Source organism: Oryctolagus cuniculus, chromosome 4, assembly GCF_964237555.1.
Source record: "Oryctolagus cuniculus chromosome 4, mOryCun1.1, whole genome shotgun sequence".
In the NCBI taxonomy this organism is placed as follows: domain Eukaryota; kingdom Metazoa; phylum Chordata; class Mammalia; order Lagomorpha; family Leporidae; genus Oryctolagus; species Oryctolagus cuniculus.
In genome coordinates, this window is record NC_091435.1 from 2,964,520 (window position 1) to 2,979,830 (window position 15,311).

Below are 15,311 nucleotides of genomic sequence, written 5' to 3' on the forward strand. Positions count from 1 at the left end.
ATTGGTTTACCCCCCAAATGACCGCTAAGGCCGGCGCTGCACTGATCTGAAGCCAGGAGCCAGGTGCTTCCTCCTGGTCTCCCATGCAGGTGCAGGGCCCAAGCACTTGGGCCATCCTCCACTGCACTCCCGGGCTACAGCAGAGAGCTGGACTGGAAGAGGGGCAACCGGGACAGAATCTGGCACCCCAACCTGTGGGGAGCAACCCGGACTAGACTAAGTTACTGGAATTAAGACTTATTCTATGCATCTGCTCTCCCACAATATGGCGCTGGGAGAGGAGGAAACAGCTTCTACCCAGCTGCCTCTCACCAACTTGACAAGCTGCAGGACCTGCTCCTGATTGGAGGAGAGCAGCGTACTCGGCGTGTAGGTAGCAGAGTTGGGATTGGTGGAAGAGGACTATAAGGAGGAGAGAGACAACATGCACCAGGAACATCTATCTGAAGGAACACCTGTGCAGCCCCCGAGAGAGCCGGCCGGCGGTGTGCCGCTCCCCCGCGGAAGTGGGGAATGTGGCAGGGGGAACTGCCCTTCCACGGAGGTGGAAGGGACAGTAGCCAACCCGGGAAGAACCAGCAGCAAACCCGGGGAGGGCCGAGCAGACGAAAAGAACAGTGCAGGGTCCTGTGTCGTTCCTCCACGAAGAGGGGGAGCGACATAATGGTGCCGTGACTCGGATAGGAAACTTAGGAAGGAAGAAATGGGAAGAAGTGGGAAAATACCGGAGAGAGAGACTAGCAAAGAGCCTAGGTGCCGGAAGAAGCTATTGAAAGCCTAGGCATAGACTCGGATATGGACTGTGGGAAAGAAGTTAGGATTGAAAGCGAAAGTGAAAGCTTTCATAGACTCGGATGCGGACTATGGAGGGGAAGCTAGGAGACTGAAAGCGAAAGTGAAACCTGGAGGAGGCTTGGACTCGGATGCGGACTGTGGGGAGAAGCCGGGAGAAATGAGAGGGGAATATTGTTGTTGGAAGAAAAATGTTAGGGAAATTGAAGCCGCGGGGGCAGGCCGAGGCGGAGACGTAAGCCAGCTTGGAATTCTTCAAGTCAGCCCGGGGAGCAAAAGGCGAAAATCTGGAACCAGAGACAGAGACGTGGGCCGCCAGGTTGGAATTCGCCAGGTTAGTCCGGGGAACTTGGACTGAATGCCGGTGGTGGAAACGTGAGCTGGGCTGTGTGACTCGCGGAAGCTGCCGCGTGCAGAGAGAGCACGGGGCGTGAATAGATAGGGAACGCGAGGCTGGCGCGAAGACCATGGTGCAGGCGCAAAGGGCGTGGAGACCGCGGAGTGTGCGCGCGAAGCCGAGCCGCGCAGAGCCGGGAACCCGCCGCAGAGCGGGCGCCGGGAAGCCGCGCAGATGAGAGAAGTGCTGGCTGAAGCGGCGCAAAGCCGGGAAGCCGCCGCAGGGCGGCGAGGCGCAGAGAAGCAGCCTCGGGGCGGGCGCCGGGAAGCCGCAGGGATAAGAGAAACAGAAGTTTAGAAGTAAAATGAGAGAAATAGGAATTCTGGTAGATAGAAGTAAAATAGGAGAAATAGGAATGCCCGGAGATAGAGAAACAGAAAAATAAGGCCTCCCCACAACATGGCAATGAGAGAGCTTGGATTCGGTCTGCCTGATTAGTGAGACGATAAGCACCCGACGAGCCACGTGTCTCCCAAGCGTGAGATTAACCTGCATACCAGTGACGGGAAACACCCGAGCACACATGCTACATGGCTCGGGGAGGGAGCCACGGGGTGAGGAACGGCGTGAGCGCGTGAAAACCAGACACGACCCTCGAACACGTATGAGACCGAGCTCACTGAGACGGACGCCGGCTTGGAGTTTACAGCACACGAACAGGAAGGGCCAAATCAAGGACCTGAATGTCCACTGCGGGAGCCGAGCAAAACAGCGAACTAAGCCTGGGGAGAGCAGGGGATTGGAAGAGAAGACGCGAGAACAAACCAATGAGAGAAACAAACTGGGGGCTGGGAAAGGCAGCAATGGACTTGGTGACTCCCTGGGGGGGCAGGCTCACGGGGGGGGTGCCTGGGAGGGACGGACGCCAATCAAAACCCTGGCAGAGGGGGCGGGGGAAGGAGATGCCAATCAAAACCCTGGACAAAGGGAGATGCCAAGCAAATCCCTGGACGAACGGTGTGGGGGGGGAGGAGATGCCAATCACAACCCTGGACAGGCCGGCACCACGGCTCAACAGGCTAATCCTCTGCCTAGCGGCGCCGGCACACTGGGTTCTAGTCCCAGTCGGGGTGCCGGATTCTGTCCCGGCTGCCCCTCTTCCAGGCCAGCTCTCTGCTGTGGCCAGGGAGTGCAGTGGAGGATGGCCCAAGTGCTTGGGCCCTGCACCCCATGGGAGACCAGGAGAAGCACCTGGCTCCTGGCTTCGGATCAGCGCGGTGCACCGGCCTCAACACACCGGCCACGGCGGCCATTGGAGGGTGAACCAACGGCAAAGGAAGACCTTTCTCTCTGTTTCTCTCTCTCACTGTCCACTCTGCCTGTCAGAAAAACAAAACAAAACAAAACAAAACAAAACAAAACAAAACAAAAAACACAAACCCTGGACAAAGGGAGATGCCAATCAAGTCCCTGGACAAAGGGGGCAGGGGGAGATGCCAATCACAACCCTGGGGGAGGGGGCGGGGCCTGAAGACCCTCCAGGCGCAGACAGGAACAGCAGGGTGTCTTTCCAAGCATCAAGGGATCGATCAGTCCCCAGAGGAGCTCAGACATGAACACGACTTCCTCAAGGAGCCGCCAACGGGACGAACTTTCTATCGAAAACGCTGAATTGGTACTTCAAGGCCTTCGCACGCAGGCGCTCCCGGAACAGCCAGGTTCCCTGGCGAAGTTCATCAAACGCTTAGGCAGAAACAGTGTCGACCACACACAGACGGTCTGGACCACGGAGGAGCAGGGCCCCCGTCCCGGCGCGCTTTGTCCGGCGTCACCAGGACAGACACCAGGTGACATCACACCGGGTGACATCGCGAGAGAGCTGTGGGCCAATATCCCCCAGTAACACAGAAATACCCAAAAACGGAATCTGAAACAGGAAGGAAACACGCCGTAGCCAAGTGGAGTTCACGCTGCAAACGCAGCTCAGCAATGAAAACCCACCTGCGCGATTCAGCGTTGATCAGGCACAGAAAACCGGCTGACGAAACTCAGGGCCGATTTCAGTTAAAGTTGTCAGCGAACCGGAAACGGAGCCGTCGGCCTGCGGGGGTGGGGGCAGCGGGGAGCCCCCGGGGGCTCAGCTGGGGGTGGGACGCTGCCTCCGCTTCCCCCAAGACCAAGAACCAGCATCCACCTCCGCTCCGGCGCCGGTCCTCTGCTGAACTGGACGCCTGGCCCAGCGGGACGTGTGAACAGAGCGGAAAGACGTCCAAGGGGCCGGCGTTTGAGTGAGGAGGCGGCGCACAAAGGACCTCCTGACCGGTTCAGCCCGCAGTCTTCCTACGAGCGCAAGGCTGAAACCTTAAAAAACCATCTGTAGCAGCACTGAAATTATGTGCTACTCAGAGATGAAATCAGCAACGGTGCACATTCCAGAACTTTCCACCCGCATTTATAAACACATTTTCGAGGGACGTTAAAGGAAACGCGAGTAAGGGGTTTAGGACACGCGTGAACCGGAAGAGCCGACGCTCGTAAGGTATTCACTCTCCCCACCCACAGCAGTGAAGACGCAGCGCTACTGGACGGACGGACACGCAGACGCGGACCAGAGGTCGAGGGTAGATGACGACCCACACCCGAGAGGTCAAAGCTGCCACACAAAGTCCCGGGAGGGACCGGCTCTCCCGCAGCGGAGCAGCCAGCAACACCGAGTGGACAGCCTGACCCCGGCGTCTCCCTCCCCAGACCCACAAGCCCCAGGCACAGCGCTCGAGTCGCCACGGGACTTCCAGTCCACGGCGCCCGGAGGGGCAGGGGTGGGACAGTGAGCAAGCCACGGCCGGCGAGGCTGGGAGGGCAAAGGCACCGGGAGAAAAGCCGAGGAAACAGCACGGGGCTCGTTTTCCGACAGCGCGAAGGGGCTGGCGCTGGGGCAGCAGGCGGGGCCCCTGCTTCCCCGCTGCCTCCGGCGTCCAGTCCCGGCCGCTCCACTTCCCATCCAGCTCCCTGCTCGCGGCCTGGGAAGGCAGTGGGCGATGGCCCAAGCGCTGGGGCCCCTGCACCTGCCTGGGAGACCCGGATGGAGCCCAGGCTCCTCGCTTTGGCCTGGCCCAGTCTCAGCCATTGCCGCCATCTGGGGAATGAGGCAGCCCTGACTGTTGTGGCCACTGGGGGAGTGAACCAGCAGATGGAAGACCTCTCTCTCTCTCTCTCTCTCTCTCTCTCCCTCTCCCTCTCCCTCTCCCTCTCTGCCTCTGCCTTTCAAATAAACAAATATATCAGAAAAAAATCAGTAATGCAAAAAATCCCATTTACAATTAAGTCAAGGGCTTGGTAAGCTTTTTTTTTACACTAGAATATGTTAAACCCATATTTTATTCTAACATCTCTACCAAAACAACAAACATTCCAGCCCCTGGAGTCCGTGGGTAAACTGAGGCACAGACACAGGCAGGCTCCGCAGCTCCAGGATTCTATTCCACGCCCCCATGTGGACAGACGGAAAGCGGAAATTCACAAAGGAAAACCAACTTCGGCTTCCGTGCCACAGCCAGAGACGAACACCCAGTGCATCCCGGAGGCAAACACAGCAGCTGACATCCTGACGACTTCCGGGCGATGCGGACTTCTTAGGGTCCAAAACACAGAACCCCAGGGATAAACCAGAATCAGGATCAGAACCACGGTTCCTGAATGACAGCGTCGGAGAACAGGTTCCCAGCATGCGTGTGACCAGGCGTGTGAGCCCCCCGCACGGCTCACGGACACGCAGCAAGGCAGCTCAGCCACACTCCATCGCGGGAGGACCCGGATGAACGGTCAGCACTGACCGACGCCCATCGCCAGGGAAATACCAGGGAAACACATCGCTGCCCCCCGGCCAGAGTGACCAAGACGGACAGCGCGGTGGGAATGGGGGCCAGAGACTGGCATGGAGACCCTGCACACGTGCCGGGTGGGTGGAGTGCTTACACGGAGTTCCACACACACTCGTAGCCATGCCCCCCACAATGCTGCGTGCAGGCACCTGTCGGGCGGATGCGGCCCCACAACTCCCTGCTGGGGTGCACGTGGCCTCCTAGGTGTGCAGCTCCTCCCAAGCACCACCGCCTGCGCACCCCGCACACACCTGGCTCACATGTGCCACAGAAGGGGTGACACCCCCGTGACCTCTCTCCTGGGGATCCCGCCCAGACACTGAGTTCACGGTGGGCCTGAAGGTGGGAGCATTTTACTATGCATAAGTCACATGTGAGTGTGATTAAATACACAACCCCCCGACTGTGTGTGACGTGCCCAGGGCATAGCGGGGTGGGACAGGCTGCCTCCAGCAACCCGGGGAAGGTGGGGGGCCCAGCACCTGCGAGGAGGCAGGAACACCGGGTGTGGGGGCGCCCAGGGCCCCGACACACGCTCAGCCCCAGCAGGCCCTTACCGGAAGCTTGCTTGACGGTCACGGGCCTCACCTTGTACGGGGTGCTGCAAGACAGAAGACAGGGCACCCAGGGGCGCCGGGTCAGGTGCACCCTGCACACCACCGCCGCCTCTCCCGTAACACTCCAGTGAGGCCCTGCGTCAGAGCGGGCACCAATGCCCGCCCCTCTCTGGCTCTGTCCAAGCCCCCAGGGAGGAAACTCGGTCCCATCTCGATGATGTCAGCCTTGAGACCCGGGGTGGATGGGAGGCCGCATGGGCCTCACGCAGGGCACACGCGAGGTTACACGCACGTGCCCCCGGCAGACAGGCGGGGAGGGCCAAGTGGGCACGGGCAGGGAAGAGGCAGGGCCCACAGGGCCCTCGGGCCAGTTCCTGGCTGTTCCAGCCTGCAGTCTGGTAAAATAGAAATCTGGACGCAGATGCTGCACCTGCGGGGGCGGGCGAGGGCGGCCGCAGCCTGGGGGCCACCTGCAGAGGTGCACCCCTTCCTCTGGGCTCAGAAGAGACCCAGGTACCAGGGAAGCCTCAGGCCCTGGCACTCACACGTCCCCTCGGGGTTTCACTGCCCATGCCCTGCCCCCGCGGCCCCCACACAGAACAGCCCCGCGCCTCTCCATGGGGGGGACCCTGCTGCTCTGGTCTGCAAGTCTGAGACCCGCTGCCCCCCACCCCAAATGCACAGGGTGAATGAAGGCACCTGTCGGGCGGATGGATCCCCACATCGGGGCCCCGTGTGGCAGGTTGGGGGTGGAGCCTTTGGGAGGTGACTGGATGGGGTCTTGAGAGCCGGGTCCCAGAACGGGGTTAGTGCCCTTGAAGGGGGAGGAGACCAGCGCTCTCCTTCCTGCTGGGCCGGGCAAAGCCGGAGGCAGCTGTCCGCCCACACGAGGGCCCTCCCCCAGCCCACACAAGGTGAGTGGCAAACGCTCCACCGGGGAGTGGGAGTTTGTGGTGGGAGCCGGGCGGGGACACGTGCACCTGCACTGCCCCGGGCATTCCCCCGGGACACACAGCGGGGACACCGCCCAGCCAGCTCTGCTGGGCAGAGGGACGGCGCAACCTCAGCCACACCGGACACGGGGATGCCGACGGGGCTCCAGATGCCCCAGCTCCCAGCTCCGGTGGCCGTGCCTCTCGGGGCCGTTCCACTGCCGCGGCGTCTGGGGGACCCTGGCTCCGGCCTCCGGAGCTGAGCCACACAAGGAGCAGAAATCTCGCCTCTCTGGGGTCTCAGCAAAACCCGGGGTCTCGCTGCTTCTGCTGATTCCTGCATTCTCGCTGCCTGGGCCCCGAGGCCTCTCTCAGGGGGTGGAGACGGCACAGCAGGTGCCAGGCTGGGCGTGGCCACTGCCGAAACCGCCTGGACTGGGTCTCCCGGAGCCGTGACCCCCTCAGAGGTCCTGAAGCAGCAGTGACAGAAAGGGAGGGGCAGGGTGGTCAAGGAGCGTGCGTGCCAGGGTCCAGAACATTCTGCCACCAAAGAGGATGCCGCTCCCATGGCTCGGGCCCCGCAGGTGTGGCCGGTCAGGAAGCGCCTGCCTGCACCTGCTGGCCACTAGGAGCCAGGCGCTGCTCGGCCACCAGTCACCCCGTGCGACCAGCCCCAGCTCCACGGCCCCCTCTGACCGGCACACACTGGCCCATTCCGTCCCATCATCCTCCACACGGGGCACAAAGCAGGGAGCGCCCTGAGCCGGGAGCCCGGCGCTGGGTTTAGCCGCGTCCTCAGGGAGGTGCCAGATGCCAGGACTGGGGTTTGAGGTGAGCAGGGAGGAAGCAGAAGGTCTCCCTGGGAGACAGGGCCGCCGAGGACACCACACGACAGCTGGAGGTGCTCGGACCAGAGCCCCTGCGGCCGGGAGGCAGTGTCGAGAAAAGCCCAACGCAGGTGCTGCAGACGGCCCTGTTCAGGCCCTTGGGGGCCACGGCTCCACCAGCCACGTGGCGCACCCAGCGCACCCAGCACACGGGGCCGTCCCAGGTCCATGGCAGGGGCGAGGTGGAGCCTCTGTGCCAAACCTCCGGGAAGCGGAGGCGCGGCTGTGGGCGGGGCTGTCCTCCTGGGTCCAGGGCTCCCTTGTGTTTCCCAGGCTTTTCCTCTGAGAGCTGGATTAGGTCCCAGGCAAGGCCTGGACATCTGCATGGGGGTTCTTATCCACACGGAGCTGAGAGGGGCGTGGCCGTGGCACTTGTGGTGTGTGAGTGGCAGGTGCCTGTCAGCACACGCAGGCGGCGCCTGGTTCCCAGGCCATCTCTTCTGGAGCTGCAGGACCCTCCCTGGACATTAGGGTGGTGCTGCCACACAAGGTGGGCCTTGAGCAGCCCCCCACCCAGCTCCCGATGTCCCTCGCCCTAGCAGAGGGTGCCCTGTGGAGGCGGGGACCGTGGCGGGATGCCGGCTGCAGCCAGAGCGGGGCAGCTGGAGGGCAGGCGGGGCCTGCAGAGCAGTGGGGCAAGGCTGTGGAGGGGACTGAGACTCAGGGGCAGGGCGGACCTGGGGAGCAGGAGGCAAGGCTGCAGAGAGAGGGCAGAGGGCAGAGGGCAGAGGGCAGAGAAGAGACCCCTAGGGGGCCCCAGGCGCTCCTGAGCTTTCGTCCCATCTGTCCACACCCATGCCGCACTCAGGGCCACGTCCATGCCTGCAGCACCCGTCTGTGTCTGTGTCACCCACCCAGGACACCCCAGCTGTTTCCGCACCCCAGCCTATCCCACGCTGTCTGTCCCTGGCTCCCACTCCCTCCCACCCCGTCTCTCCGTCTCAGGACCCTTGGGCTGGGGGGGCTTTGTCTTGCTAAGGGGCCGGCGAGGTAGGGTGCCAAGGTGAGCCGCCCCCGGGCCTGCCCGGCTTGTCCTCTGCAGACAGTCTCTGTGCCGAAGCCGCAGCAGCACCGCCGTGTGGTTGGCGAGCAGCCCCCCCACCATCAGGCGGGGGGGGGGACGCACCACGAGGCCAGGCCACAGGGTGGCTCCTGGGACATAAGCCTCGGTGGTGGGGGTTCCAGCCCACCCCGTCAGGGCAGCTACGGGCATGCGAGGGCCACCTGGTGCCCGCTTTCTCCCGGGGCTCAGGCTGTTGGACGTCCCCAGAGCAGAGGGCAGGCCAGCGAGGAGCAGGGGCAGCAGGCAGCCCACGGCCCACGGCTCGCCTCGCCCAGCCACACCTGCGGGGTGGACACCTCCGAGGGGCCGCCAACCTGCCAGGCCCTGCTCGGCGGCCTTCCTCCGGCCACAGGGCGGCCTCGCCACCCGACGCATCCCCAGGAGGGTGCACAGGGGGCTGTCCCTGCTTCTGTGCGCCTCCCCGCTTCTGTGTGCAGAACCTTCCGGCACACTTCACTGTGGGACACTGGGGCCGGCCTCAGGGGTGTGAGCACTCCAGGCCCCCACCCCCAGCCCCGGGGCTCTGGCCGGGGAGTCTCCTGGGGCCTGGCTCTACCGCCTGTCACTCAGCCTCCCCACCTGTGCAATGTCTCGTCAGGGGCCCTGGACCCCACGCAGAGTGGGGGGGCACGTAAAGACCGGCCACAGACACCCTCCCAGGGCCGGTGGGGCAGGCCCACCAGGGCCCCACGCAGAGCGAGGCGGGGCGCCAGCGCTTACCGCTCGGAGTTGGCAGGCATGGTGGGGTCGATGGAGACCATGGCGTCGTCCGTGGTCAGGAGGGAGATGGTGGTGTTCCTGAAAGACAGCCACTACGTCAGCGTCCCCCCGGGTGTCCCCAGGAAGCCGCCTGTGCTCTCAGCGCCCGGAGATGCCTGACACAGAGAGCCGGAGCAAGCGGGCACAGGGAGCACCTCCCTCGGGGCGGGGCCTCCAGGGCCCCCACAGACAGCCCTGCCCCAGCCTGTCACCTGCGGGGCCCTCAGGAGCCGAGCTGCCCGGCCTCCACACCTGTGCGGGGGGGCTCAGCCGGAGCCGGAGCGTGGTTCTGAGCGCGGCGGGAGGGGTGCTGCCAGGTGCACCCCCCGGGGGCTGGGGGCCCTGCCGCCCCTGCACCCAGGCCTGCGTGTCCCCCCCCCCGCCCCGAGCTCGGCTCACCTGCCTGTGAGCAGCTCCCCGCCCGACCCTGCCTCCTGCCTTCCCCACCCTGACCCTAACTCTCACGAAAGGCCGGGCCCACCCGGTCCTGGGCGCCCTTTACATTCAGAGTTAGAAGCTGATACGGCCCGGTGCCCTTCGTCCAAAACGCTCGGGATCAGAGCATCCGGGGTTTTTCTCCCGGACTTTGGAGTATTTGCTGATACACATCCACAGGTGTCAGGGAGGGACCCGAGTCTAAACATGAAACTCAGTTATGTTTCAAAAACACCATCTATTTATTACTTGTTTCGCTTTGAACTGCAGAGAGAGAGAGAGAGAGAGAGAGAGAGAGAGAGAGATATCCTCCATTGCTGGTTCATTCACCAAATGCCTGCAACAGCTGGAGCCGGGCCAGGCTGCAGCCAGGAGCTCTGAACTGGCGCTGGGTCTCCTCGTGGGAGGCAGGGACGGAAGCGCCCGAGCCGTCACGTGCCGGCGTGTGCACCCGCAGGAACCAGAGGCGGAGCTGGACTCGGCCCCAGGTCCCCGGTGCTCTGAGGTGTGGCATCCACACGATGTCTGCACGGCTGTGCCGAAGCCGGCCCTCACCCGTGGCTGTCAGCTGGCAGCTAAGGCTGCCACTCGCTTCAGTGCCCTGCGTGCTGACTGCACCGCGCTACCCGCGGTCAGGCGGGGATTCCCCACTTGCAGGGTCAGCCCAGCACTCAGAAAGCTTCAGTTTGGATTTTTGGGTGAGAGATGCTCTGGGGACCGGATCCCAGCACAGCCACCCTCTCTTCTCCAAGGGGAGCCGGCCAGCGAAAGGCAAGAGCCCCGCGACCTTCAGAGGTGACCCTGCTGAACCCCACCCTCCCCTACCCCCCCAGAGGGCGGGGCCTGGGCCAGCTTCCTCTGGCGTTTGCTTTATTGACTTGGAAGAGCTCCGGTGCAGAGGGTGAGCCCCCAGGCCCTCCTAGACCCCCTCTCGTACACAGCTTTCCCAGGGATGCCCGGGCGTGGGGCCGGCGGGGGCCACTCACCGAGGCAGGCCGGTGGCGATGCAGAACAGGTCCATGATGTCACTGGAATTGCAGTACCTGCTGAAAACCACCTGCAACACAGAGGAGCCGCACGTGGTGAGGCGGCGTGGGGGAGGGGCCGGCCGCCCGGCGCATCGCGCACTGGGTGCAGCACACCCGTCTTGTCTGTTTCTGTGGCTCCGACTGCGTCCCCTGTGGGTGGCCTGTCACTCGTAACGTGTGAGGCAGGACTGACAGCCCGGGCATCGTGTACACATCACAGCCCCTCTGCAGTGGCCTCCTGGGGCCGCGGTGTGAGAAAGACACGTTCAAGTTCATTAACTCCGCACAGGCTGCCTCACGGCGACGGCATCTGGGAACCGCGGGACTGAGACAATCGGGGAGGGACCAGAGAGACCACAAAGCAGCCGTCAGTCCTCGGAGTCCATGGGAAGCCACACACTCGGCCGAGGCACTGAGCACACGGACAGCCTGTGGCTGGCGTCAGCGCCTTCGGCCCCGGGGGTCCCGGCTGCACATCTGGGCTCCAGAATCCCCCAGGGAGGGGGTTCCAAGCACAGCAGCCGCCTGCCCCTGCCCCAAACAGGGCCCCACTGCCCAGCGATCTGGAAGCACGGGACAGAAACGAGCCATGAGGTGCCGTGAGGAAACCTCCGGCTGTGTCTCGTGTCCAGGCTGGGACAGGCATCCCCGCTCTGCGCGACGTGTGCACACACGTGTTCCCGCATGTTCTGCACATGGCGGCCGGTGAGCTGCGGCAGTGTCACAGGGCCCGTAACCAAGCAACCCTAATGCTGCCACACTGTGACGGCAAAGCACTCACGGCGCTGGCAATGTCATCAAGCCACCGTTAGAGTCATTCTCAGTACTGTCCCTAACCTTGAGCTGTGCCTAAGTTACAGGTGAACTTTCCCACAGAATGCACCTGCAGGGCTGAGACAGTCACACGGTCGGCATAGGTTTGTGACACCCCCTGCTCCAGGCGCCCACGGGGCATCCTGGGACGTGTCCTGCTCAGGTAAGGTTCCACTGAACTGCACCGTGCATGGGATGGCACATGACAGAGCCGTGCCCGTGCCTTGTGGCTGCAGTGCCCTTTTAAATTTTTTAAAAAGATTTATTTTATTTATTTGAGAGGCAGAGTTACAGACAGAGGGAGAGACACAGAGAGAGAGGTCTTCCATCCGCTGGTTCACTCCCCAGATGGCCACGACAGCCGGAGCTGGGCTGATCCAAAGCCAGGAGCTTCCTCCAGGTCTCCCACACCGGTGCAGGGCCCCAAGGACTTGAGGCATCTTCTGCTCTCTCAGGCCACAGCAGAGAGCTGGATGGGAAGTGGAGCAGCCAGGGCTTGAACTGGTGCCCACATGGGATGCCGGCACTGCAGGTGGTGGCTTTACCCACTACGCCACAGTGCCGGCCTGTAGTGCTCTTTGCTGATGAGCGCGGGCCCTGGGCTCTGGGCGGGGAGCCAGCCTGAGGGGCGGCTATATTCCAGCACACTGGTTTTCCACAGCTTCCTCCTTTATTTAGAAACAGTGAAACAAAGGAAACAGACTTTTTCCTCCACACGCCGAGGCTTTCTGTGACTAATACCATTTCCCGTGTGCTGTGGTGGGGGCGGAGAGAGACAAACCACGCGCCTGTGTGTGCTGGTCTGTCGCTCCCCTTGGCTCCTGCAGCACGGCTGCCGGGCAGGTGCGCCGGTGCCACCCGTCGTCTGGTCCCTGACCTCTGTGGCATCCACGTCCCCTCACAGCCCTGGTGACGCCCGACCCAGTGCTGCAGCCTCCCCGTCCCCACCACACGCTCTGACGGTGCCACTTTCTCCGCAGAGCCTGGTTGGCTCTTCTGGGTTCAGTCTGGCCCAGCCTGGCCGTGCGGCCATCAGGGGAGTGAACCAGCAGGCGGAAGACCTCTTTCTCTTCCTTTCTGTCTCTCTCTCTCCCTCTCTGTAACTTTCAAGTACATAAATCTTTAAAAACAACAGTTTCGGGCTGGTGCTATGGCATAGTGGGTGAAGCCGCTGCCTGCAGTGCCGGCATCCCATATGGGCGCCGGTTCAAGTCCCAGCTGCTCTATTTCTGATCCAGCTCTCTGCTATGGCCTGGGAAAGCAGTAGAAGATGCCCAAGTCCTTGAGCCCTTGCACCCACGTGGGAGACCTGCAAGAAGCTCCTGGCTCCTGGCTTCGGATCAGCCCAGCTCTGGCCATTGTGGCCATTTGCAGAGTGAACCAGTGGATGGAAGACCTCTCTCTCTCTCTCTCTCTCTCTCTCTCTCTCTCTCTCCTGCCTCTGCCTCTCTGTAACTCTGCCTTTCAAATAAATAAATAAATCTTCAACAGCAAGAACAACAAGGTTTCTGATTCTGCAAGGAGGCTCTTTCTCTTTCTTCCTAACTCTCGTCTTTGTAAACTGAAATGCTGCGTTTTTAAACGATGCCCGTTTCCCCTGTGGGCTCTCCCTGCCCCCACACACACTCCTGCGTGAAATAGTGACTTCTCGCAACCCTGGAGTCACCTGCCAAGGTACCTTGTCACTGGGGAGTGCTGGGGAGGGCGCCTGCTGCCAGGCTCGGCCTGAGAGCCGGATGCGGGAGAGATGCCCACTGCTCAGGGCCCGATGTTTGCCGAGTCCTCTGGGCCGGCCAGCCTTGTCGCCAGGGCCCCGGCCTCCCAGACAGGAAGACAGGTGGGTTTATGTAGGCCCAGAGCCCGGGCTGCCCGGGGGTCTTGGAGCGCAGAGCCCACCGCCTTTGGGAGGACTGATGGCCAGCACAGGTGCAGGACTCGGTTCCCCTGGCCACTGCTTCCTGCACGCCCTCCCTGGGCCCCTCGTCCACCCCTGACACGGGGTCACCTTACACCTGGGAGCCAGGACGCGCCTTTGCGGTGTGAATCCGCCTTGGGTGGGGGGAGCAGGTGTGGGCGGGGCCGAGGCAGATGGGGCGGGGCATGCGGTGGTGCCCAGAGCCCACCCGTGACTGGGGGAGAGGGGGCGGCGGCTGCGGCCAGCGGGAGGGCACAGGCCTCTCCGTCCACGCGCTAACTCATGCTGCAAACCCTTTATCCAGAAACAAAGGAGGCGAGCCAACGCAGATTCAATTGAGATTTAGACACGAGCCGCGGAGGCAGCAAGGCTGAGGGAACACAGGCGTGCTACGGCCGCCCGGCTCCAGGGGCTTGGGCGCAGACCCCGCCTCTCCACGCGGCCGAGACGCTGAGCCCAGGCCTGAGGGGGCGGCAGCGCTGTTGGCTGCTCCGCGGGAAACGCAGGGGCCCCCAGGGGGACTTCCTTGTCTGGGAGCCCCCGTGCTGCCCGTGTGAGACCAGGCACCTGCAGTCCTGGGACATCACGCAGGAGGCTGAGGCGCCCAAGGACGCACCAGTGCCCGGGACAGCCCAGCTGGACCGCAGGCTGACCGCGACTCCCGCGAGGCCCACGTGTTCAGTTCCTCCACCGTGCGTTCAGAGTAGCGCCTTGTGGATACCGGGCTATGTTCTAGACAAGGCCACGGGTCGGGGGTCGAGGTCCTGAGCTTAACCAGTCACTGCTTTTGTCCCTGGTTTCTGTTCCTGGCCGTGGCCTCAGTTCACCACTCTGTAAATGGGTTGTCGGCCACAACTGCCTCAGCCCCGCCCACATCTGCCTTGGCTCCCACCCACATCCACTTCAGCCCCATCCATCCGCCTCGGCCCCACCCACCTGCCTCGGCCCGCCCACCTGCATCGGCCCCGCCCACGTCTGACCACCTAGCTCTGCGGCCTCAGGACAGCAGGGAGCGACTCAGACTCTTTAGGAGCGGGGCTGACTCAGCACAAAATTCACTTCTCTGACGTCTCAGCGGCCAGAGATCGCACGGTTCCCGCTGGCCCCTAAAGTCCGGTGACCTGGATGCGGCCTCCAGGGAGCTCCGAGTAGCCACCTAGTGCAGCGTCTGGCTGGACGCCCGGCCTCGTCTGAGAGGGACTGCGACGCCCTGGACCTTCCAACGGCGGCCCGGAGGGGTCTGCACTCAGAGCGAGCGGCATCTGTCAATCAAAGGACAGGAGAGCCCAGCGTCCCTGCCACCCCGGCTCCGCGCACCGCGGCCACTGTCGTACAGCAGCAGCGAGGGCTCTGCAGGGTCGCAGCCTCCTGCCCCGGCAGTCACGCGGCCGGGCTGGGACCCCCTGGGGCTCCCCTTCCCCGTGGGGATTCAGGAGTGAGACTCGGGGGGGCCGCAGTGACCAGCCTGCGTCTGCTATGACCGGGGAGCTGGTGCCATGCGTGTGCCCAGGCTGCCGGCGGCCCCGGCCCCGCCCACGACGACGGCCCGGTCACACTCCCTCCCACGAACTGCGAACTTCAGCGAGAGACGCGGGTCCTGGCCGTCAGCAGTGACCGTGCCCATCCCCCAGGGAGTGACTGCACAGAGTGGGGGAGGGGCTGCCGTGGGGACAGCCGGCCGCCCTGGCTTCCTGGGACTGGCAGCGCCTGACCACGGCTGCCCTCCTGGCCACGGCCTTCCTCGGCTCAGCAGGACAGACAGACTGTCCGCCTCTTGCAGCCACAGCGAGGAACCGGGGCCGGCGGCCAGCACCGCACCGAGCAGAGTGGCTTCCCACGCGCGGCTGCCGAGCCCGCGGCCTCTTGCAAGACCTCACTCCAGCGCTGGGCGCCGCGGCTCTGCCACAGGGAG

The 15,311-nt window shown here is 63.4% G+C and overlaps 1 protein-coding gene across 4 annotated transcripts in view; it reads right to left on the reverse strand.

Moving 5' to 3' along the window:
• The window catches only part of PDE9A (phosphodiesterase 9A), an 81,628-nt gene that overhangs the window by 46,685 nt on the left and 19,632 nt on the right, over positions 1-15,311 (reverse strand). For all 4 annotated transcript variants that reach the window (XM_070071793.1, XM_070071792.1, XM_070071790.1 and 1 more), the window contains exons 2-4: positions 10,630-10,700; positions 9,170-9,247; positions 5,568-5,611 (exon numbers count right to left, since the gene is read on the reverse strand). In XM_070071793.1, coding sequence (XP_069927894.1) covers positions 5,568-5,611; positions 9,170-9,247; positions 10,630-10,700 — 193 coding nt within the window. The remainder of the gene's footprint in view (positions 1-5,567; positions 5,612-9,169; positions 9,248-10,629; positions 10,701-15,311) is intronic.